Raw genomic sequence first — 24,630 nt, 5'->3', positions numbered from 1 at the left:
GGTCTTAATCCCCATTTTAAAGTTGAGGGAACTGAGGCCCAGAGAAGTGAAGTGACTTGCGGCAAAGTCACACAGCAGACAGGTGGCAGAGGCAGGATTAGAACCCAAGGCCTCTGACTCTCAGGCCTGGGCTTTAGCCAGTAGGCCATGCTGCAGCGCTCTTTCAGTGAAACCTTGGAAAAAGTGTGATAACTTGGGCAAGTATCACGGCAGGAAGGTTGAAAGGGGGGACCGCCCAGCAAGGCAGGAAATTGAGCAACGCTAACTTCCCCTCCCCTACCCACAAGGGTCTGCAAACAGCGGCAGCCGCACAGCTTTGCGCTCATGAGGCTCAGAGCGAGGTGTCTCGACCACGGACTGGCAGATGTACAAGGGCCTCACATTTCTGGGAGGAGTTGAGAGCCACTCACCTCAGCTCGCACCTTTCTGCTCGGCTGTGGTTGAAGTTGGGCTCTGGAGATGTCACATTTCTTGGGTTGAGGATTCCATATCTCGGGGGGTGTGTGTGAGTGTTTTCGCCCGCGCTTGTGGCGTTGTGAGTGCAGGTGGGTGACTAGACAGGCGTCCTCGATGACATCGGGAACTTAAAGGCCGCACGAATACCGAGAGGCACGATTAGAAACCGCAGTCCCGACCACAGTCTCAGTTCCTTTGTTCTGGGTTGTCACGTTGCCTCGAAGCGGTGATCTTTATCATCGGTAGGAGTCGTTTAGTCCTCCGTTCGCTCGTCTTCGGATCTGGCCGTCCTGCCAGCGGGGATTTCGCCCAGCTCTGAACCAGGCCCAGCACGATCCCGCCCCCATCATCGCCTGCCAGAGCACCAGGGACACCGGGTACTTTAGCGGAGGCATCCTCCGGCGGTGTGGGGAGAGAGCGGCTCGGCCGGCCGGTAGAGAAACCCTCTCTGTTTCCAGCGGCCGGCATCTGTAGGGGCTGGACCCTTACATGTGGCCGCGGGACCTGAGCGAGAGCCTCCAGGAGGCCTCCCCTGACTAAGCCCTCCTTCCCCTTTCTCCCACTCCCTTCTGCATCGCCCCGACTTACTCCTTTTATTCATCTCCCCCATCCCCGCCCCCCAGCACTTATGTCCATATCTGTCATTTACTTATCTGTATTAACGTCCGTCTCCCACTCAGGACTTTAAGCTCGTTGTGGACAGGGATTGGGTCTGTTTATTGTTGTACTGTACTCCCCCAAGTGCTTAGAACAGACACAGTGAGAAGCAGCGTGGCTCAGTGAGAAGCAGCGTGGCGCAGTGGAAAGAGCCCGGGCTTTGGAGTCAGAGGTCGTGGGTTCAAATCCCGGCTCTGCCACTTGTCAGCTGTGTGACTTTGGGCAAGTCACTTCACTTCTCTGGGCCTCAGTTACCTCATCTGGAAAATGGGGATGAAGACTGTGAGCCCCCCGTGGGACAACCTGATCGCCTTGTAACCTCCCCAGCGCTTAGAACGGTGCTTTGCACATAGTAAGAGCTTAATAAATGCCATCATAATCATCATTGAATACCAAGTCGGGGGCCACGCCTTGGCACATAGTAAGCGCTTAACAAATACCAATATTATTATTATTATTATCCCCTTGAGCCCTGAGTTCCTTTCCCCCACTGCAGCCCACGCCATCCATCTACCAATCAGTGGTATGTACTGAGCACTTATTGGGTGCAAAGTGCCATACTAAGCGCTTGGGAGAGTCCAGTACAACGGAGCTACAAGACATGTTCCCTGACCATAATGAGCCAACAATCTAGTTGGGGGAGACAGACATTGACTTAAATGAATAAATTATGGCTGTGGACCAAAGTTGCGGTGTGTGCAGCCTATATGTAAAGTTTGTAGTCATTCATTCAACATCCTCTCCTCCCTCTTCCCTGGACAGCAGTGGACACTGAAGTGAGTGGTGAGACGTGGGTTTTCTCAGGAAAGAAGCTCTTGGTAGGCAGGGAATGTATCTGTTATATTGTACTCACCCAAGTGCTTAGCACAGTGCTCTGCATACAGTAAGCGCTCAATAAATACCATTGATCGATCGATCGAAAGGGTCAGCCTCACAGACGTCGAGGCGTCCCCGTAACCCCGATCGAAACTGGGGCCCGCGTCCAAAGAGGAGTGATTTTCGGGGTTGTTCCTACCGTTTTGCCTCGGCGGAGGTCCGCGAGCAAACTGGGCTCTGTTTGCCTGACGGGGAAGTGGGAGGGAAATTGGCTTCCCGTACGTAGTGACTTGTGGTGGGCTAGTCCATGTCCGAAGAGCTGAACGATTTATCCGTCCACAGGAGATCCCTGGAATCGCGTGTGTAACGGACGATATCTCCCTGCCGCTGATGAAGGTAATGCTCTTTAGATGGAGGCGTTCGATGCCAGGGCGGGTTGGGGAGGGACTTGTGTGAGGACAGAAGCTCGGAAGCAGCATGGTGTACTGGAGTCAGAAGGTCATGGGTTCTAATCCCTGCTCCGCCACTTGTCTGCTGTGTGACCTTGGGCAAGTCACTTCACCTCTCTTGGCCTCGGTTACCTCATCTGGAAAATGGGGGTTAAGACTGTGAGCCCCACGTGGGACGTGGACTGTGTCCAACCTATCTTGTATTTACCCCAGTGCTTAGTATAGTGCCTGCCACATAGTAAGTGCTTAAGAAATACCATTGTTATTAGTATTACAGTGTCTGGCACAGAGTAAGCGCTCAACAATTACTGCAATTATTAGCATGATTATTATTAACAAGTCTAATGTCCCATCAGCCCGACGATTAGTGCCATGCGGCTATTGCAGGTTGGACAGAATCGTGTTTTCCTGCTGCATTCGTGTGTTCTGTTTTTTCTTATTATGGTACTTGTAAAATGCTTACTAGTGCTTAGAACAATGCTTGGCACATAGTAAGCGCATAACATACCATCATCATTATTATTATTATTTGTCAAGCACTTGTTTTTAATGATATTAAGTGCTTACTATGTGCCAGGCACTGTACTAAGCGCTGGGGTAGAGACTGTGAGCTCGTCCCTAGACTGCCGTCACTGTGGGAAGGGAATGTGTCTGGTTTTTTTTTGGATGGCATTTATTAAGCGCTTACTGTGTGCAAAGCACTGTTCTAAGCGTGTATCATACTCTCCCAAGCGCTTCGTCCAGTGCTTTGCACACAGTAAGCGCTCACTAAATACGATTGAAAGAATGAAAAAGTAATCAACTTGGGTGCAGTCCCTGGCCCACATGGGGCTCACAGTCGAAAGTTGGAGGGAAGAGCCCAAGCCCTCCTGTGCACGCGCGCGCGCGCACGCACGCACGCACACACACACACACACACACACACACACACACACACACACACACACACACACACACACACACACACACACACACACACACACACACACACACACACACACACACACACACACACACACACCCCAAACACCCCCTTCCCTGCCTTTTTTTGCCCTCTTCCAACCTCCTGCCTCAGCAGCAGCTGCTCAAGTGTCTTTGAGCCTATGGAATGGCGGTGGAGTGGGCATTGGACACCACTGGGGAGGAATGGCGATGAGAAGAAAACTATCCGATGGCAAGGGAGGGTCTGAGCCCAAACTTCCAGTCCCTTTTGGCTGTAATAACTGCACGGGTACTGGGAAACCTCCATTCCTGGCAGCACGAGTACATGTCTGCTTCCGACATATGACCCCGCCGTTTATTTACTTTTGGCTATTTGGGACCAACTAATATTAGTCTGGGGCCGAGCTGGGGAGGGCAGGCTGGGGAGGGTTTGGGTCCCGGAGTCTCTGGGGGGCAGGAGTAGCAAATTGGGGGTGGGAAATTCCCATGGAGGAGAACTGATGGGCAGGCCCTTCCACCATCTTTCTGGGAAAGAAACTGCTAGCTAATACCCAGTGGGTTGGGGCAAAGAGAGAGGGGGGGAAGGGAGGCGGAAGCTCTGGTAATAGCATCTCCTCCTTCTCTGCCACCATTTGTAAGAATATGTGACTCTCACCCCACCAAGGGAGAGAGCAGAATGCCTGAACTCTTGCTCTCAAGCTACAAAACTTTTGTCTCTGCCTTACATTCTCCTTTGATGTTCCCCATTTCTCTCCTCATCCTCCTTCTCGTCCTCCTACTTGTCCTCCTCTTCATCCTCTATCTTCTCATCCTCCTTCTCCTCATCCTCCTCCTTTTTGTCCTCCTAGTCTTCCACCTTTCTTGTTCTTCATCTTCTCACCCTCCATCTTCTCGTCCTCCTCCTTCTTCTGATCCTCCTCGTCCTCTGTCTTTCTTATCCATCTTCTTCTCGTCCTCTGTCTCATCATCATCATCGTCATCAATCGTATTTATTGAGCGCTTACTGTGTGCAGAGCACTGTAGTAAGTGCTTGGGAAGTGCAAGTTGGCAACACGTAGCGACAGTCCCTACCCAACAGTGGGCTCACAGTCTAAAAGGGGGAGGCAGAGAACAAAACCAAACATACTAACAAAATAAAATAAATAGAATAGATATGTACAAGTAAAATAAATAAATAAATAGAGTAATAAATATGTACAAACATATATATATATATACAGGAAGGAGGTAAGGTCCAGGCAAGTCTCTGCCTAGTCTGTGTTGATGTAGCTGCTGCTGGTCATTTGATACCAGGTGGGCTGTGTCTGGGGGTGGGAGTGGGCTAGTGTCCTTCCTGAGGTGACTGGATCTTTTCAGCCTCTGGACTGAGCACCCCTGGGTTGGTGTATTAGGCGATCCAGCCGCTCTTGCCCTGCAGGGCAGCAGGGTGTAGCTCCCGGCCAGATGGGAGCAAAGCGGGTGTTTGCTCCGGGGCCCCTGGAGATATAGGAGGCTCCCACGGCTCCCATTTCCTGGAGGGGACCAATTCCCGAAGAAGGACTGTCCCTTTAATTGCGCTCTCGGCTCCCCCGGGGAGAAGGCCGAAATGATGCTGCTTAAACATTGCTCGTGGCAACTTGGCAAGCAAAATGATGTGATTTTCCAAAACAGAGACTGCTAGGGAGGGTTCTGTAGGCTGGCCACGGTCTGGAGCTGAGGGCTATCTTGCCGGACCGCTGAGCTGGTCCGACCACAGGACGGGTGCCCCTCCAGGAACGGGCAGAGGTGACTGGGGGTCTCCGGGGGGCCCCTCACTACTGTGGTTCAGTCTGTGCTGCCTCAACTTCTCCTGGGACTATGCCCCAGCTTGAGGTGCCCTCAACCCTTTTTTTTATTAATCAGTGCTATTTATTGAGTGCTTACTATGTGCAGAGCACTGTACTAAATGTGTGGGAGAGTACAATATAACAGAGTTGGTAGACAGATTCCCTGCCCACAATGAGTTTACAGTCTAGCAGTCTACAGCCTAGAGTTTACAGTCTAAAGTGTAGCCCGTATAATCATAGTAATAACAGTAATAACTGTGGTATTTATTAACCGCTTACTGTGTACCAGGCCCTGTACTAACGGCTGGGGTGGATACAAGCAAATCAGGTTGGACACGATCCCTGTCCCACATAAGGTTCACGGTCTCAATCCCCGTTTTACAGATGAGGTAACAGAGGCACAGAGAGGTTGTGGCTCTTGCAGGGTCACAGAGCCGACAAGTGGCGGTGCCGGGATTAGAACCCAGATCCTTTTGGCTCCCAGGCCCTATCCACTAGGCAGCTCTGCTTCTGTGTCTAACAGAGCTACGCAGGAGGCTCATTCCTGCCTGTTTCCCCAAAGGAGAAGTGTCAGACCTCTCACCAGGTCAGGGAATGTATCTGTTTACTGTTATATTGTACTCTCCCAAGTGCTTAGTACAGTGCCCTGCCCTCAATAAGTACACAGTAAATACGATTGAGTGACTCACTGACTGACAGGGCTACTTCTGTCACGTTGGGCTCATTCTGCATCCTTCTCTGAGAGCCCCTGCCCTGAGAAGATGGCTGATGAAGGGAAGAGCTGGAGCAGTGTGGCCTAACCTATATGTTGCCAACTTGTACTTCCCAAGCGCTTAGTACAGTGCTCTGCACACAGTAAGTGCTCAGTAAATACGATTTACTAGAAGACGGGCCTGGGACGCAGAAGAGCATGGGTTCTAATCCAGGCTCCATCACTTGTCTGCTGAGTGACCTTTAGCAAGTCACTTCACTTCTTTGTGCCCAGTTCCCTCATCTGTAAAATGGGGATTAAGACTGTGAGCCCTATGTAGGAAAGGGACTGTGTCCAACCTGATTTGCTTGTATCCACCCCAGCACTTAGTACAGGGCCTGGTACTTAAGCCCTTAACAAATTTGTTAAGCACTTAACAAATACCATAATTCTGCTTCTTATTCTCCTTCTCCTCCTCCTTCCTTTCTCCCTTCCTTTCTCTCTTTCTCTCTTTTTCCGTGGCTCAGTGGAAAGAGCCCGGGCTTTGGAGTCAGAGGTCAGCGGTTCAAATCCCGGCTCCGCCACTTGTCAGCTGGGTGACTTTGGGCAAGTCACTTCACTTCTCTGTGCCTCAGTTACCTCATCTGTCAAATGGGGATTAAGACTGTGAGCCCCACGTGGGACAACCTGATCACCTTGTACACTCCCCAGCGCTTAGAACAGTGCTTTGCACATATTAAGCATGTAATAAATGCCATTATTATTATTTTTTTTTTCCTCTCTTCTTCTTCCTAATTCATCCATCCATGGCATTTTTTGAGCATTTACTATGTACGGAGGACTGTAGTTGGGAGAGTGCAATACAACAGAGTTGGTAGCCATGCCCCCTGCCCTCAGAACAGTGTCCCCCCCCCAGCGCTTAGAACAGTGCTCTGCACATAGTAAGCGCTTAACAAATGCCACCATTATTATTATTATTATTATTATTATTCAGGGACTTACAGATTAGAGAGATAAAAGAGGGGTTAGGTGGAGGCCTAGCTCCCTGGCCGGGCGGCCCCTCTCTGGCTTCCTGTGAGCCCACTGTTGAGTAGGGACTGTCTCTATATGTTGCCAACTTGTACTTCCCAAGCGCTTAGTACAGTGCTCTGCACACAGTAAGCGTTCAATAAATACGATTGATTGATTGATTCTGGAAGTTGAGGGTGAAACTGCAGGCGCCATTCATCCCACTGACCACCAGGTGGCACCAGAACACCAGCAGGACCAGTGACTCAATCAATCAATGGGATTTAATAATAATAATGATGGCATTTATTAATAATAATAACGAGGGCATTTTTATTAAGCGCTTACTATGTGCAAAGCCCTGTTCTAAGCGCTGGGGAGGTTACAAGGTGATCAGGTTGTCCCACAGGGGGCTCACAGTCTTCATCCCCATTTTACAGATGAGGGAACTGAGGCCCAGAGAAGTTATGTGACTTGCCCAAAGTCACACAGCTGACAGTTGGCAGAGCCAGGATTTGAACCCATGACCTCTGACTCCAAAGCCCGGGCTCTTTCCACTGAGCCACGCTGCTTCTCTACGTGTACTGTACTAAGCCCTTGGAAGAGTACAGAATTAGCCAACAGGCTCCCTGCCCGTAATGAAATTCACAGTCTAGAGGGGGAGACAGACGTTAATATTCTCTGTGCCTCAGTTACCTCATCTGTAAAATGGGGATCAAGACTGTGAGCTCCATATGGGACATACAGCGTCCAACCTGATTAGCTTGTATCTACCCCTGGGCTTAGAACAGTGCTTGGCACAGAGAAGCGCTTAGCAAATACTATGATAATTATTATTATAAATAAATCAGTAATTTATAATATAAGATTTAAAGATAAGTACTAAAGTGCTGTGGGGTTGGGAGGTGGGGCAGATATCAAGTGCCCAAAGGTCACAGATCCAAGTGCATAGACAGTGCAAAAGGATGAGTGAGCAGGGGAAAAAAGGGCCCAATGCTCAGTGGAAAGAGCATGGACTTTGGAGTCAGAGGTAATGGGTTCAAATCCCGGCTCTGCCAATTGTCAGCTGTGTGACTTTGGGCAAGTCACCTAACTTCTCTGGGCCTCAGTTACCTCATCTGTAAAATGGGGATTAAGACTGTGAGCCCCCAGTGGGACAACCTGATCACCTTTGCACATAGCATCACCGTACCTCGTTCTCGCCTGTCCCGCCATCGACCCCCAGCCCACGTCATCCCCCGGGCCTGGAATGCCCTCCCTCTGCCCACCCGCCAAGCTAGCTCTCTTCCTCCCTTCAAGGCCCTACTGAGAGCTCACCTCCTCCAGGAGGCCTTCCCAGACTGAGCCCCTTCCTTCCTCTCCCCCTCACCCCCCCTTCCATCCCCCCATCTTACCTCCTTCCCTTCCCCACAGCACCTGTATATATGTATATATGTTTGTACATATTTATTACTCTATCTATTTATTTTACTTGTACATATCTATTCTATTTATTTTATTTTGTTAGTATGTTTGGTTTTGTTCTCTGTCTCCCCCTTTTAGACTGTGAGCCCACTGTTGGGTAGGGACTGTCTCTATATGTTGCCAACTTGGACTTCCCAAGTGCTTAGTACAGTGCTCTGCACGATTGATTGATTGATTGATAGCAAGGCTTAATAAATGCCATCATTATTATTATTATTATTATTGGGGAAGGAAGGCCTCTTGGAGGAGATGTCCTTAATGCAGCTCTGTTTCAGACAGTATGACAGAGCAGCAATTGAGGGGAGACCAAGTTAGTGGACAGACCAGCCCTGCTGCCGGCAGCAATCAGGAGAGCAAAAGCTACTTGGATGACTGGAGGCAGGCTCCTAAACAGAACAAGCACAAACGGGATTAACCCTTCAGGGAAGGAAGGAAGCATCCTCAATGGGCAAACAATGAGGAATAGAGTGGACTGACATTTTTCTTGTCAGACATGTAAACACCCTTGGATAGGATCTTACAACTAGTAGTTGTGACAGTTCAAGGGGATGGATGGGATGTGGTGGTGGGGGTGTGTGTATGCTTTAGCAGAATCAACTGCCATCTAGCTATGGTTCACAACAGCTCTGACCCCCAGAGAGGGTTTGTACTGGTTCCTGCACTTATTACTCTATTTATTTATTTATTTATTTATTTATTTTACTTGTACATATCTATTCTATTTACTTTATTTTGTTAGCATGTTTGGTTTTGTTCTCTGTCTCCCCCTTTTAGACTGTGAGCCCACTGTTCGGTAGGGACTGTCTCTATGTGTTGCCAATTTGTACTTCCCAAGCACTTAGTACAGTGCTCTACACATAGTAAGCGCACAATAAATACGATTGATGATGATGCAGGTGGCTGGCAGAGCTGGGAATTTTTACCGTGAGCTAGGCTAAGATCCCTCTCCAGAAACAGCTCCCCTAGGCCGGTGCACCTTTCATTCATTCAACTGTATTTTTTGAGCACTTACTGTGTGCAGAGCACTGTACTAAGCGCTTGGGAAGTACAAGCTGGCAACGTATAGAGACGGTCCCTACCCAACACAGTCTAGAAGGGGGAGACAGACAACAAAACAAACCACGGAAACAGGTGTCAAGTCGTCAGGAACAAATAGAAATAAAGCTAAATGCACGTCATTAACAAAATAAATAGAATAGTAAATATGTACAAGTAAAATAAATAGAGTGATAAATCTGTACAAACATATACAGGTGCTGTGGGGAGGGGAAGGAGGTAGGGCAGGGAGGAGGAGGAGGAGGAGGAGCTGCACCTTCCTGCGACTTATTAGGCTCCCTGACACACCAGCATTCTTTATGACGCTAAACTGTGTTCACTTCCTTGCCTCTGTAAGACACACCCAGTAATATCCGCACTCTTCCAAGTGCTTCACACAGTATTTTATTATGGGCAGAGAACTGTCTGCTAATTCTCTACTCTTCCAAGCGCTTAGTACAGTGCCCTGCACACAGTAAGTGCTCAATCAATACCACACTGATTGATTAATATCTGAAGCACATGGGTCCGGAGAGCAAACATTTTTCTTTGGGTGGAAGTTGAGACCAGAGACGCCGAGTGGGGATTTGTTGGATGCTGCGCGACTTGATGAAAAATTCTTTTCTAGTTTAAATAATTCCTAGGGAACATGTGTTGACAGAAACATGGGCCCAGACCTTAGCATAATAATAATTATTATTATTATGGTAATAATAATAATAATTGTGGTATTTGTTAAGTGCTTGTCGGTGGATACAAGCAAATCGGGTGGAACAGAGTCACAGTCCCTGTCCCACGTGGGGCTCACAGCCTTAACCTCCATTTTATAGATGAAGTAACTGAGGCACAGAGAAGCAAAGTGACTTGCCCAGGGTCACACAGCAGATCAGTGGCGGAGCCCGGATTAGAACCCAGGTCCTTCTGACTCCTAGGCCTATACTGTATCCACTATGTTTGATCATTTTGTTGTGGACTGCCCTAAAATGATTTGGTGACTGGTCTTTTCCTCCTCATCATCATCATTGCTATTAGCGGTAATGGCAGAGCCAGCAAATGTGGCAAACTGAAATAATTGTTTCATGGGGACTCACAGAAGAAATGAAAAACCCAGGCCCTGCCCTCAAGGAATTTACAGTCCAACGTGGGAAGCAAGCCAGACAGACACAACTTAAATCTTAAATAGTAAAATCCCAAGGACAGGGATGAGGTCTTCCGTTTTTATGGAACGTTAGCAAGCCCCTATGTAAAAAGTTTTGTCCATGGTAGGTGCAAAATGCGTGCTGATGATTGATGACATATGTAAAAATTAAGAGGTGGGAGGGTAGATGTGAATAATACAGATGGAAGAATAGATGAGAAGCAGCATGGCCTAGTGGATAGAGCCCAGTCAGAAGAATCTGGGTTCTCAATTTGACTCTGCCACTTTGCTGTGTGACCTTGGACAAGTCACTCTGCTTCTCTGTGCCTCAGTTCCCTCATCTGTGAAATGGGGATTAAGACTGTGAGCCTCACGTGGGACACAGACTGTGTCCAATATGATATGTATGTACCCCAGTGCTTAATACAGTGCCAGAACTTAACAAAAACCATTAAAAAAAAACCCAGATAAGATAGGAGTGTCGAGATAACTGAGGGGATATCTTGAGGGACCACCCTGGAGGAGGTGGCATTTTGCAAGAGCTTTAGAAGAGGGAAGGGATGTGGTTCAGTGAGACTAAAATGGGGGCGAGAGGAGAAGGTGAAAAGAGTTGGTCACGGATGGGAAGGCCGAGAGTGGGCAGGAAGCAGAGTATGGACTGAGAGGGACTGGAGTATTTGTAGAGGTATTAGATGTATTTCTTCTGGGCGGCATTGGTACTGCTGGATGTGAGGAGGGGAGGCAATCCCTGACCAGTGGCCCCCACTGACCCCAGCGCTGGCACGGTGGCCCAGCTTTCGGACTCTAACCCCCTCTTTTGGGACCTCCAGATACACAGCTTCAGGGGTTACTGGGAGAAGCTGAACGGCAACCTGGAATGTGTCCGGGGTGCGGGCCCGCGCCTGCGTTACAACAACAACGTCCTGAGGAGGGAGTGGGATCGCCTGCTCTTCGAGGAGGTAGGCCCGGAGCCACCCACAGACCCTCCCCACCTGACCCAGGCACAGCGGGGGATGGACGGTGAAGGCCTCCTCCCTACCCCCAGGGCTTCAGGGAATTCCCAACTCCTGAGGGTTTCCATGGAAGAAGCAGGCCTCCTCACCCCGGGCTGGGAGTCCTGGATTTGGGGCTCGAGGACCCGGGGGTATTCTTCTTTTCCCCAGTTCTTGAGGATCTGCCCCTTGCCACATCACCCCCGGGCCTGAAAAGCAAGCCCCCCTCTTAGCCCCCTCTCACCATGGAGCCAGTAACTGACAAAGAAGCCTTCTCCTTCCAGCAGAGCGGATGGACGATGCCCGAGCTACAGCCGAGGAACGATCTCCAGATGGCAAAAAGGTGAGGCGGTCCGGGTGCCGGGCAGCAGCTCGGAAAATCGGACATTACCTCGGCACCTCCCGGCCCGGGTCTGGAATAGTAATGTCAATGGCATTTATTAAGCACTTACTAGCTGCCAGGCAATGCACTACTCACTCAGGCTACTAATATTAATTGTGGAATTTGTTAAACACTCACTATATGCCAAGCACTGGGGTAAATACAGGGCAGTGCGGTCGGATACAGTCCCTGTTCCACATGGGGCTCAGGCAGGGTATCATTCAGCAGTATTTATTGAGTACTTACTCTGTGCAGAGCACTGTATTAAGCTCATTGTGGGCAAGGAATGTGTCTGTTATAGTTTACGCTCCCAATCACTTGTGCACACAGTAAGCACTCAATAAATATGACTGATTCCTCACGATTCCTCTCATCAAGGGGCTTAGAATTTAGCAGAGGATTTGCAGTTTAGTAGCAGGAACATTTTGGAGACTAACCCATTCTATGTCCTAGGGAATCTTTATTTCTTTGCTAGTGTCTGTCAGGTTCTGTTGAATTATGATTCTTGTTAAGTGCACATTAATTTGTCAAGCACTGTTCTAAGCGCTGGGGTAGATACAAATTAATCAGCTCGGACACAGTCCCTGTCCCACAAGGGGCTCACAGTCTAAGTAGGAGGGAAGACAGGTAGTGAATCCCCATTTTACCGTTGAGAAAATTGAGGCACAGACAGGTGAAGTGACTTGCCCAAGGCCACACAGCAGGCAAGTGGTAGAGGCAGGATTAGAATCCAGATCTTCTGATGCCCAGGCCTAGGCTCTTTAACCTAGGCTGTGCCGCTTCCCTATTTTTTTAAAAAATGGTATTTGTTAAGCACTCACTATGTGTCAAGCACTATTCTAAACGTCAAGGTAGATATACGATAATCAGGTTGGACTCAGTCCCTGTTGCATATAGGCTCACAGTCTTAAGTCAAAGGGAGGAGGATTTAAACCCCATTTTACAGATGAGGGAACCGAAGCACCGGAAAGTTAAATGACTTGCCCAAGGTGATGCAGCAGACGAGTGGTGGAGCCGAGATTAGAACCCAGGTCCTTCAGGGTTGTCCTTCCGTCTCAGGAGGCAGTCGTAGTGGCCATCACACTCGGTGCCTGCCTCCTTTAAGCTTTTAATAGCCGTGGGGCTGTTCTGGCCGTGGACCCCAGAGGTCAGCCGGGATGGGGGTCTCATTGGGCCAGGGTGCTGGGTGAAGCCAGGGTGGTAACGGACTGCCTGTTCTGTCCTAGGGTGCTGTCCAGACTTGAAGCCAGGGACCCAGGTAAGGAGGGGGGACCGTGGTCTTCTTGGATTGCCCCACAAGAGGCTTCAGTCTCCGCTTCTCGAGGCCATGGGTGCCAGTAATCCTCCCTCGGGCCCGATTCAGGTGGTCTCTGTGGGCAGAAGAGGATGAGCCCGATGTGAAAAAGCAGGGGGCTTTGCCGGGAGCTTTGTGGTCCAGGCTGCCCATGCCCGGCCCGGCAGCTCCCAGCCAAGCTGTCCTGCTGCCTCCTGTCCCCCCACACCCCGGCCATGTGCCATTGGGTGAAACTGGGTAGTAATCATATTTATTAAGTACTTACTGTGTGCAGAGCACTGTACTAAGTACTGGGAAAGAATGCACGGATGAGAATTGTCCCTCAGGGGGCTCACAATGTAAAATCTAAAATACATTCTAGAACCACCACTGGTCCCAGACCAGCCTTCTGCTTCGACGAGAGAGAGAAAGAGAGAGAGAGAGAGCGCTTGAGCGTGAACAGGAACAGACTCCGCTGACCCCGTTCCCTCAGCATGGGGGTTTGACAATGTGGGGAATACTTCCAAGCTGGAATTTCCTTGTCTCTATTCCCTGACTCCCCACTCTTCCCTGCCTTGCCAGCAGGAACAGGCTCTTGGTCAGCTTTTCCTTGTACTCTTTAGGAAGCCTGGGGTTGGAAAGGCATCCCATCGCTTTTCTGGTCAGTAGCCAGGGAGGGGTGTGGGTGGTCACTGTTCTGAGATGCCACGCTGGACCTGACCTCACCACAGAGCCTCCGATCCTCTGGTATCCAGGGGACCTTGGGGCTGGAAGAATCATGGCTCCGATTGGACCCGGTAACATATAGGCTTCTCCCTCCGAGACGCAGCCCTGGCTCCCTGACCATGCAGCGGTGGAGGGGGAGACTGCCACGAGGCCAGTGGGGTGATTGCTCTGGGTTCCGGCCCTTGGTGGGAGGGGGCTCCCTGGGGAAGCGTCTGGGTCTGACCAGGCCGGGTCTCGTTTCAGAGCAGAGGCTGGCCCCGCTGTTCCAGGAGGAAGACTCCCACCAGAGAATGCTTATAGGGCAGGTCAGTCTGGCGGTTCTGGGGCGTGAGGGAGGGGAGCCGTGGTTTTTCTGGAGCCTGGGCCCCTGCCATCCTCCCGGCAGGCTCGCCCGTCCGGGTGTCTGGTCAGCAAACGCGGCCCGCCGGCAAGTCCCCCAGCCCGGTGTCCAGGAAGCGGAAGGCTGAGCTGGAGGTGGCGGGGGGGGTGGGTCGGGCCTTCGTCATGGACGGAAAATCCCTTCCCGCTGCTCGACTCTTTCGGGTCCACCTCGGTTTCAGTCAGACTCGGGCTGCTGGCTCTGGACGTGGTCAGACCGCGGAAGAGTCTGGCTGGGCCCCGGTGGCAGGGGGGTGCCCGCCGGGACCACGCGGCCTGACGGAGCGTGTCCGACCCCAGATGGTGACGGAGCTGAACCATCACCTCCTGAGGCACGGCCAGCAAGTGGGGAAGCAGCAGATCGGGCAGACGGCCCTGGACTACGTTGCCGAGTTGGTGCGTTCCCTTCCTTCCCTCCCTCTCGCCCCTGTCAATCAATCAGAGCTCATCCCTCTAGACTCTCAGCTCCCTGTAGCCAGGGAATGTCTGTTTATTGTCGTATTGTACTCTCCCACGCTTTTAGCAGAAGCAGCATGGCATAGTGGATAGAGTATGGCGCTTAGTACAGTGCTCTGCACACTGTAAGCGCTCAATAAATGCAATTGAATGAAAAGTACGGGCCTGGGGGTCAGAAGGTCAAGGGTTCTAATCCCACCTCCGCCACTCGTCTGCTGTGTGACCCTGGGCAAGTCACTTCTCTGTGCCTCAGTTCTCTCATCTGTAAAATGGGGATTCAGACTATGAGCCCCACAAGGGACAGGGACTGTGTCTGACCCAATTTGACTGTCTCCATCCTAGCTCTTAGAACGGTGCCTGGCACACAGTAAGCACTAAATAACCATTATTGTTACTACAGTACTCTGCACACAATAAATATGAATGAATGAATTTAATGAGCACGCACTGTGTGCTGAGCGCTTACTATGTGGGAATATACTGGGAAGCAGCGTGGCCTAATGGAAAGAGCCCGGGCCTGAGAGTCAAAGGATCTGAGTTTTAATCCAGGCTTCGCCACTCGTCCTTTTCATGACCTTGAGAAAATCACTTTACTACTCCGGGCCTCGGCTACCTCATCTGTAAAGTGGGGATTTAGACTGTGAAACCCGTGTGGGACATGGGCTGTGTCCAACCTGATTATCTTGTATCTACCCCAGTGCTTAGTATAGTGCCTGGTGCTTAGTAAGCACTTAACGAATACCACTTTTTGTAAAAAAAGTGCACTGGGCTAAGTGCTTGGGAGATTAACATGAAGTAGAGTTGGCAGATACAGTCCCTGCCTTCAGGGAGCTTACTGTCTAGTGGGGAAGAGAGAGATGATAAAATAAATTCTAAGTAGGAGAAGCAGCAGAGTCGGAGCAGATGGACATAATACCGGTGGGGGGGCGTGGAGGGTCAAAATGCTGGGGACTGTGAGCAGGGGGTCCAGGGTGGGCTAGGCTTTTTCCACCTCCGGCCAGTGCCTCAGTGGGGGTTTCAGCCCCATGCCCATACACCCCCTTCTCCCGTGAGGTCTTGGTGCTACACAGGCCTGTTTTGGGGGGGATCTCACGCGCTTAGTGCAGTGCTCTGCCCACAGTAAGCGCTCAATAAATACGATTGAATGAGTCCAGGGAGGTTGACGTTTTTCCCCTGGGGCGACTCATTCATTTCCTCTTCATCTCGCCCTAGCTGGGCCTCGTTGGCCGCCTGGTGGACTCCAGCTGGAGGAAGCACAACCTCTGCCCCGGAGCTCCTCACTGGTACGTGTGTCGCTGGCTCGCTCTGCCCCGTTCTTGCGGGTCTTGGCCCGCGGCAAGGCCCAACTCCCCCTCCACCCTGGAAACATGGGCCGTGGGACGCGGTCATCAGGAGCTGATGCTTTAGTCCAGGCCAGGGAGGGTGAAGAGCTGCGTGGATGGTGTCACTTGGCTTCCACGCCGCATCTCCCGTCATAAGGGTGGTATCCCTTAAGTTCTTATTACGTGCTGCGCGTTGTACTAAATGCTGTGATAGATACGAGGTATTAGGGTTGGACACCGTCCGTGACCCTCCCAGTGCTCACAATTAAAATGGGAGGGAGAACAGGTACTGAAGCCTCGTTTTACAGATGAGGAAACTGAGTTACAAGAAGACAAGAAAAGAAGCGACTTACCCAAGGTCACGCAGCAGGTGAGAGGTGAAGCCAGGATTAGAACCCCGGTCCTCTGACTCGCAGGTCTGGGCTCTTTCTGCTCCTCCTGAGGCGGTTACTGGGGAGTGGCATTCTGCCAACCCAGCCGGCCTTTGCTGATCTTCTTCCTCCTCTGCCTGAGGACCAGGGCCACGACGGGGGCCAGACACCCCCACCATTACCGTCACAGACCAAAGGAGACCTGATATCACCCCCTGCCTGCCTCTCCCTCCAAAGATGCTGGGACCATCAGCGTGACTTAGTGGATAGAGCAGATCCAGCACTGAGAACAGTGCTTTGCACGTAGTAAGCACTTAATAAATGTCATTATTATTATTATTATTGTTAAGACTGAGAGCCCCATGAGGATTGTGGACAGCATCCAACCCGATTAATTTATAACTTCCCCAGCACATAGTACAGTGCCCTAAAAAAAAGGATACCATTTTAAAGAGTCGGTGCTGATTCTTGTTCCAGGACAAGGTTCCTACCCGCATCTGGGTGATCTTGGGCAAGTCACTTCACTTCTCTGGGCCTGAGTTGCCTCATCTGTAAAATGGGGATTAAGACTGTGAGCTCCATATGGGTCGTGGATGGTGTCCAACCTGATTAGCTTGTATCTACCCCAGCTCTTAGTACAGTGCCTGGCACATAGCAAGTGCTTAACAAATAGCATTTGGGAAAAAAAAAAACTTGAGTAATGGGTTGCTGTCGGGGGGCACGTCTTGGGTTGGGACCCCCGTCGTGGCCACGAGGTTTCCCCGGGCCCAGCCGTGGCAGCTTTTCCTCCATCATGGCCCTGCTCTCCCTGGAGCCCGAGGGGGCTGACTGTCCCCACCCACCCCAGCTCCCCGTCAGCCCCTGGGGAATCCCGACCCTGACCCGTCTACAGTGGCTCCCTCCAGCCTCGCCTCCGTCACACTTAGTTTTCCCCCCGTTTACTGGGTGGGGAGAGGCTGCAAGGGTGGCCCGCTGCCAGGCTGAGAAGGAGGGGCAGGTAGACCCGGCCCAGCCTCCCCTGGGGCCCGGGCCCGTCTTGGGCAGGGAGTCTGTCGGTTTATTGTTGCGTTGTACTTTCCCAAGCGCTTAGCACACATTAAGCGATCAATAAATACAACTGAAGGAATGAATGAGGGAGCTGGATCCTGGGGGATTCTCCTGCCTCCTCCTGAACACGTGGAGTTTCCAGGAGGGCTGGATCTGGGCTCAGCTTGGTGGGGGTTTGGGGGGGACGTCCTTCCCACAGCACAGGCCGTGGCGGGATGGAGGAGGTGGCCGTGTTTCACACCATGACCCGGATCCTGGGGGCCGCAGTCGGGATGTGTCTACCTCTGCCTCCTGGTAAGTGTGGGGGCCTTTCGGGATGCGGCTTCCTCTAGGCTCAGAGGGAACCTTGGGATGGGAGGCAGGACTGGACTGGTCACCCCGGCCCTGCATGACGCCTAGACTCTGGTCCCCACTGTTGCCGCCGTAGTGATAGCAATGGTCTTTATTGAGCATCCCCTGGTGCAGTATCACTGTACCAAATGCTTCTGCCCAGTGGATTCTAGGCCCGGAGAACCAGTCTCTTTCTCGACTGATTCGTTCCAGGTTGATCGCAGAAAACCCCCGCAGAGTCTGGCTGCTAGGGTGGGGAGGGAACCTATCTGCAGCCCTGCAGTCCTCTAGACTGTCCGCTCATTGTGGGCAGGGACTGTATCTGTTGTATTGTTATATCGTACTCTCTCAAGTGTTTAGTACAGCGCTCTGCACACAGTAAGTGCGCAGTAAGTATGACTGACTGACTGACTATGGGCCTCCTGTGCCCTCGCTGGACTGTTCAGCGGGCGAAGGGAGATTTCAATTCCATCAGACTTCAGATTTTTCCAAAGCGCTTTCCCGATGGCAAGGTAGGGAGAGCATGCATTCTCCCCGTTTTTACAGTTGAGGAAACAGAGGCACAGAGTGGCGAAGTGACTCGCCCCAAGCCAGTAGTGGAGCTGGGGTCAGAACCTGGGTCTCCTGACCCAGTGGCCCGTGTCATTTCCACTTGGCCTTGCTGCCAGTCTAGACTCCCCCGCATCCCCGGGCATCCCAGTGGGGTGCACTCAGAGCTGGCTGAGGGGAGGAATCCTTCACAGCAGAGAGCCCCAGCCCACTGTGAGTCTATGATGCTCTTGATTTGCTGGGGTGGGAGATCATGATATAATTGCTTCCTGGGGTGGTGTTTGTCCAGCCTGGCTTATTGTATAGAGACCGAGCCTGTGGGTCAGAAATACCTGAGTTCTAATCTCAGCTCTGCCTCTTGCCTGCTGTGTGACCTGGTCCTCAGTTACCTCATCTGTAAAATGAGGATTAAGGCGGTGAGTCCCATATGGGACCTGGACCGTGTCCAAATTGATTAGCTTGTATCTACCCCAGCACTTAGAACCGTGCCTGGCACATAGTAAGTGCTTAACAAATACCATTAAAAAAAGCAAGCAACAGGCCTGAGAAAACCTGAGGAGGAGGAAGACAGTCATCAGAGTTGGCTCCGGGCCCTGGGTCAGTTGGGGCTTGCAGGTTGTGTTGGATCTTCCCTTCCTCCCACTACCTCATGGTAGAGCATGGGCCTTGGAATCAGAAAGACCTGGGTTCTAATCCTGACTCTGCCACTTGTCTGTTATGTGACCATGGGCAAGTCACTACACTTCTCTGGGCCTCAGTTCCCTCATCTGTAAAACAGAGATTGATTGTGAGCCCCTTGTGGGACATGGACCGTGTCCAACCCGATTAGATTGTATCTACCCCAGTACTTAGTATAGTGTCTGCATGGTAAGCGCTTAACAAGTACCATTTAAAAAAAAGAACCTTTGGGGACGTGGTTATGAGTACTGTTTCCTCTGACCTCCCTCCACCCCATAGCTATGTCCTAGGGGCTGGGGAGTTGGGGAACTTGAGCTGCAGACGTGTGGTTTAATCGTTAGAGTACGGGTTTGGGAGTCAGAAAGTCATGGGTTCTAATTCCACTCCACCACTTGTCTGCTGTGTAACCTTAGGCAAGTCACTTGACTTCTATGTGCCTCAGTTACCTCATCTGTAAAATGGGGAATAAGACTGTGAGCCCTATACGTGTCCAAGCTGATTTGCTTGTATCCACCCCAGCGCTGAGTACAGTGCCTGGCATACAGTAAGTGCTTAACAAATACCATAATTATTATTTTCTGTGCCTCAGTTACCTTATCTGTAGTAGGGATTAAGACCGTGAGCCCCGTGTGGCACTTAAGAAGCCCTTAACAAATACCATTTAAAAAAAGTCCCCTGCCTGAAATGCCTACCCAGTGCTGCCCGTCGGAGCCGGCTGGAGCTGGCCGGAATCGGCCGGAACGCCCACCAAGCCTCCGTCCCTGCAGGTTTCCACACGCTGCACCTGGTCCTGGGGGTCCGGTGCCTCCCCCTGTCCATCCTGCTGCACTATCTGGACGGCGGCATCCTGCGGCTCACCGAGGCCGGGGCCACCAGGCTCCTGAAAGGTAGAGCCCCCCGGCCCCTCCCCACGATCCCCTTTCTCCCAGTGCTCAGACAGGCCAGGGGGTTGTCTCTCCGCTCCTCGAGGGTATTTTTCCCCTGAGGAGTTGCATCCCTCCACAGTCCTTGGAAGCGCCTGAGGAAAGGAAGTCAGGAGATGGCTCACTTTCTGGGGATCACCCCTCCCGCCCTCCAAAGCTGGATCCCCTGGTGTTCAGAAATCTGAGGAGGACATGGGGTGCGAGTAGGGGGGACCTGCTTGTGTGACTCCATTAGAAACCATCAGGGCTGAAGAGTTAAAGCTGCAACAGGTGGGTCAGCGGGGGTCTTCCCTCAGCTCCCAAGACCCACGGATCTCAGCCTGGCTTTTGTCCACTGGCCGGACCGGGAAAGGGTCCACCTGCTTATCAAGGGCAGGGACAGGCGCCGTGTCATTTAGCATATCAGCCATCCCCTTCGAAAGCCTAACTCATTAGCCAGATCGCAAAACGGCAGTCACTCTCAGTGGCTCTGGAATGAAGGCCCGTGGGCATCCTTGCTGTCTCGTAGACCTGGACAACAGTGAGAAGAACGAACAACTCAAATTCAGCATCGTGGCTCGACTCCCTCCGGTAACTGGGAATTGTCTTTTGTTTTCCTAGTTGGGTCTTTGGGTGGCTCCTCCCCACCGAAGTGGCTGGAAGTCCAGGGGTGCTGGGAAACGGGCAGTCGAACTCCAAGATTGGTTCTGGGATAGAGGGCAGCGTGCTGTTTCTGCTGTGGGACCTTGGGCAAGTCACTTCACAGTTTAGACTGTGAGCCCACTGTTGGGTAGGGACTGTCTCTATATGTTGCCAACTTGTACTTCCCAAGCGCTTAGTACAGTGCTCTGCACACAGTAAGCGCTCAATAAATATGATTGATTGATTGATTGATTCACATTCCTGTGCCTCAGACCCCTCATCTGTAAAATGGGGATTAAGACCGTGAGCCCCGAATGGGACAGGGACTGTGTCCAACCTGCTTAGCTTGTATCTACCCTAGTGCCTAGCACACTGTCTGGCATCTAGTGAGTGCTTCCAAAATACCATTTTTTTTTTTTTTTAAAAAAAAGGTGGCTTTGTTCATTACTGGCCTAGGGGGCCTGTCTTCTTCCTGAGATCCAGGGAACTCTTGGACCCGAACCTTTCCATCTCACACCTGTTGACCCCCAGTGTGTGTTAGGGAATTGCCCATTCTCTGATTGTCCATGGGAGACAGTAGGTTAGGTTCTTGAAGTGTCCAATTTTTCTTCAATTTGAAACATATAGACATAAAAATGTGTGGGAGAGTCTTTATGTCTACTCCGTCCCATCCCTTGTGTCCTGCTTCTGTTTTCCTCAGCGTAGGGTTCCTTCCCCATGCTGAAGCCCCTTCCCCTGACTCCCTCCTTCGTGCCTGAGGGGCCTCTTTCTGTTGCAGGGATGGTGGGAAGGGCTGACCATCTCTCAGGGGACATCCAGGAGTGGGAAATGTCCCACTGGAGCTGAAGGATTTGGCTCTAGGCCGGGACTCTGACTAGCCAGATCACAGGCTGGTGACAGAAGTAGACCTAGTAGTAATAGTAGTAGTACTATGATTTTTTAAGCCCCTCTTGTGTGCTAAGCACTGTACTAAACTCTGAGACACAGTGCCTCATCACAAGAGGCTCAAACCTAACAGTAAGGATAAGAGGGGATTGGTGACAGACACATAAGGAAGCAGCATGGCCTATGGATAGAGCACAGGCCTGGGCGCTAGAAGGGCCCTGGGTTCTGATGCCATCTCTGCCACTTGTGTGCTGTGTGACCTGGGGCAAGTCACGTCACTTCTCTGGGCTTCAGTTACCTCATCTGTAAAATGGGGAGTAAGACTGTGAGCCCCATGTGGGACATGGACTGTGTCCAACCTGATTAGCGTGTATCTATCCCAGCGCTTAGTATGCCTTGACACGCAGTAAGCACTTAAAAATATCATTTTAAAAAATATATGTGATTTCTCCTCCAGGGTTTCACCGTTTTCATATTAGTTGGAGGAAGTCCCATACTGAAGCTTGAAAGATGGGGACTGAAAGGTGGCTGCTTCTTATTTCTTTCTCTGTTGCTACAGCCAACACCCCCCACCCCCTGCAAATTACCTCCTGCTGAGTTGAGTGTAATTTCCACTTGTCAAGCCACATCTTAGCAGAAAAGCCATTGTGTCTCCTCCTATTTACAATCAGTGAGTGTCAGCAGAAGGCTATTTGAGGCAGTGGTTTAGCAACCGCTATGTGCTTTTGAGGCACGTTTGCTTTCAAATTTGGCCTAGAGCTAAGAGCTCATGATCTGACTGAAGTCACGTACCAGCCTACCCTTGGAAGCCCTGCACACCATCAGAGGTTTTCATCGGGGAAGCAGAGTGGCCTAGTAGGAAGACGAGGGGCTCGGGAGTCAGAGAACCTGGGTTCGAATCCTAGCTCAGTCAATTGCTTGCTCTGTGTCCTTAGGCAAGTCACTTAAACTTCTTGGTGCCTCAATTTCCTCAACTGTAAAATGGGGATTCAGTACCTTTTCTTCCTCCTATTCAGACTGTGAGTCCCATGTAGGACAGGGACTATGTCGACCTGATTAATTTGTATCTACCCCAGTGCTTAGAACGGTGTTTGACCCATAGTAAGCACTTAAATACCATAAAGAAAAATGGGCCAGAGTTGGCTCCAGGGATGTTATGGCTCAGGGTGCTGGGAAATCAATCAGGGGGGGCTTGTTGGAGGAGGCGGGATTTTAGGAGGCCTTGAATGTGAGGAGAGTTGTGATCTTTCTGATGTTTGGAGGTGAGGGAGTTCCAAGCCAGGAGGAAGAAAGAATGAGAGGACGGAGGCACGAGGGTCGAGAGTGAGGTTCGGCTAGGCTTGAGAACAGAAACAGCGAGTAGGGGACTAGCGGGTGAAGAGAGCAGATAGGAAAAGAGGGGCCCGGTGGTGGGGAGCCTTTGAAGGCGGACGTGAGAATGTTCGATGCAGAGAGACACAGTAGTGTACAACTACCTACTAGCCAATGCTGCACAGAAAGACAAAAATGTCGAAAACTAAAAAGGCCAACATGGCTTTGAGCAGTCCACAACACAGCTCCGAGCTCCTTACTACAGTGAAGCTCTACCAGGCTGTTGTGGTGTCAATCAGTGACTCAGTTGTATTTTTTATGGTATTTGTTAAGTGCTGACTATATGCCAAGCATTGTACTAAGTGCTGGGGCAGATACCAGCTAATCAGGTTGGAACCAGTCCCTGTCCCACATGGGGCTCACAGTTTTAATCCCCATTCTACAGATGAGGTAACTGAAGCACGGAGAAATAAAGGGACTTGCCCAAGGTCACAGAATGGACAAGTGGTGGAGGTAGGACTAGAACCTAGGTCCTTCTGGCTCCCAAGTCCAAGCTCTATCCACTGGGCCATGCTGCTTCTCATTTATTGAGCACTTTTTTATGGTATTCGTTAAGCGCTTACTAAGTGCCAGACCCTGTACTAAGTGCTGGGGTAGACACAAGCTAATCAGGTTGGACACAGTCCACATCCCACATGGGGCACCCCAGTCTTAATCTTCATTTTACAGATGAGGCAACTGAGACACAGGGAAGTGAAGTGACTTGCCCAAGCTCACACTGCAGGCAAGTGGCAGAGCCGGGACTAGAGCTCTTTCAGTATGGAGACCACTATACTGAGTGCTTGAGAGAGTACAGTACCATAGAGTTGGTAGATACGTTCCCTGCCCACATCGAGCTTACAGTCTCACTTTAGCTTTTGGGTGCCTCCTTTTCCCCAGTTTGTCATACTGACATCTTCAACGTCGGGGAGTGGTGGAAGTGGCAGAGAGGAAGAATTAGATGTTCTGTTTTCCCGTGAAGCCTCTGAAAATCTGTGCAGCTGGGAGGTCTTGGAGGCCCAGAGCATCTTCCCTCCCTTCACCCTTTTTGCTCTCTTTCCCCATTCCAACATACATCCTCTCCCTCCTCCCAGCATTTTTGCCCTCCCCAGAGGGCAAATGTTCCCAGGTCTTCAGAAGAAAACTTTGGACCGGACACTTCTGCTCAGACCCATTTTGCTCCCTCTTTTGGGAACAAAACTCCGTTTTTCTCGCCAAATCCCCCGGAGACATCCGTGGAGACACGTGTACCGTCTTTTGCTCGCCCGCTGCCAGCGTATTGCTCAGGGCTGGCAAGGAAATTCCCCATTCCTCCCCATCTCAGCCAAGTGCTGGGATTAAAAGGGCTTTTCTTTCTTTGGCACCGCGTCTGCACAAAGCATTCTCTGTCTGGCTGAACCTATCGCTGTGGGGAGGAGAGTCCCACCCCACGGGCAGAGCCGCGGGGCTCACAGGATCGTTCTGGATTGTTCTGGCCCGTTAACCCCAAGGTAGCTGGGGAAAATGCCGCTTTGAAGCCATAACCTTCCGGATGTCAAACGTACTTCTTCACCCAGCGGGTGGTGAGCGTATGGAATTCGCTCCTTCTAGGAGTGGTGCGACTGAAAATACCGGCAGGTTCCCGAAGCGTTCAGATACAGTTTGGGGGTGAGTGGTCTATACTAAAGGGAAAGTCGGCCGAAGAGGGCAGAGTTTGCCGTGTCAGCTAATCCATCTTCTAACTAGGAGGAGGAATTGGGGAAGCAGTCATTGAATCAGCCCTTTTATTTTGAGTGCTTACGTGTGCAAAGCACTGTACTAAGTCCTTGGGAGAGTACATTGGAACAGTGTAAAAGAGTTGGTAGATATATTCCCTTTATATTCCCTTTTCTTTAAGACTGTGAGCC

At 51.1% G+C, this 24,630-nt stretch overlaps 1 protein-coding gene across 1 annotated transcript in view; it reads left to right on the top strand.

Annotated features, from left to right (window-relative positions):
- LOC119920757 (gamma-secretase activating protein) overlaps positions 1-24,630 on the top strand; it is a 75,555-nt gene that overhangs the window by 42,378 nt on the left and 8,547 nt on the right. Inside the window, exons 19-28 of the mRNA XM_038740911.1 lie at positions 2,272-2,325; positions 11,292-11,420; positions 11,738-11,796; positions 13,062-13,093; positions 14,078-14,139; positions 14,513-14,608; positions 15,881-15,951; positions 17,608-17,702; positions 19,733-19,852; positions 20,397-20,458. Of these exons, the coding sequence (XP_038596839.1) occupies positions 2,272-2,325; positions 11,292-11,420; positions 11,738-11,796; positions 13,062-13,093; positions 14,078-14,139; positions 14,513-14,608; positions 15,881-15,951; positions 17,608-17,702; positions 19,733-19,852; positions 20,397-20,458 (780 nt within the window). The remainder of the gene's footprint in view (positions 1-2,271; positions 2,326-11,291; positions 11,421-11,737; positions 11,797-13,061; positions 13,094-14,077; positions 14,140-14,512; positions 14,609-15,880; positions 15,952-17,607; positions 17,703-19,732; positions 19,853-20,396; positions 20,459-24,630) is intronic.

This window comes from Tachyglossus aculeatus (assembly GCF_015852505.1).
Source record: "Tachyglossus aculeatus isolate mTacAcu1 chromosome 12 unlocalized genomic scaffold, mTacAcu1.pri SUPER_6_unloc_1, whole genome shotgun sequence".
In the NCBI taxonomy this organism is placed as follows: Eukaryota; Metazoa; Chordata; class Mammalia; order Monotremata; family Tachyglossidae; genus Tachyglossus; species Tachyglossus aculeatus.
Note: the sequence above shows the minus strand (reverse complement) of the source record. Positions and strands in the feature narration are given on the sequence as shown.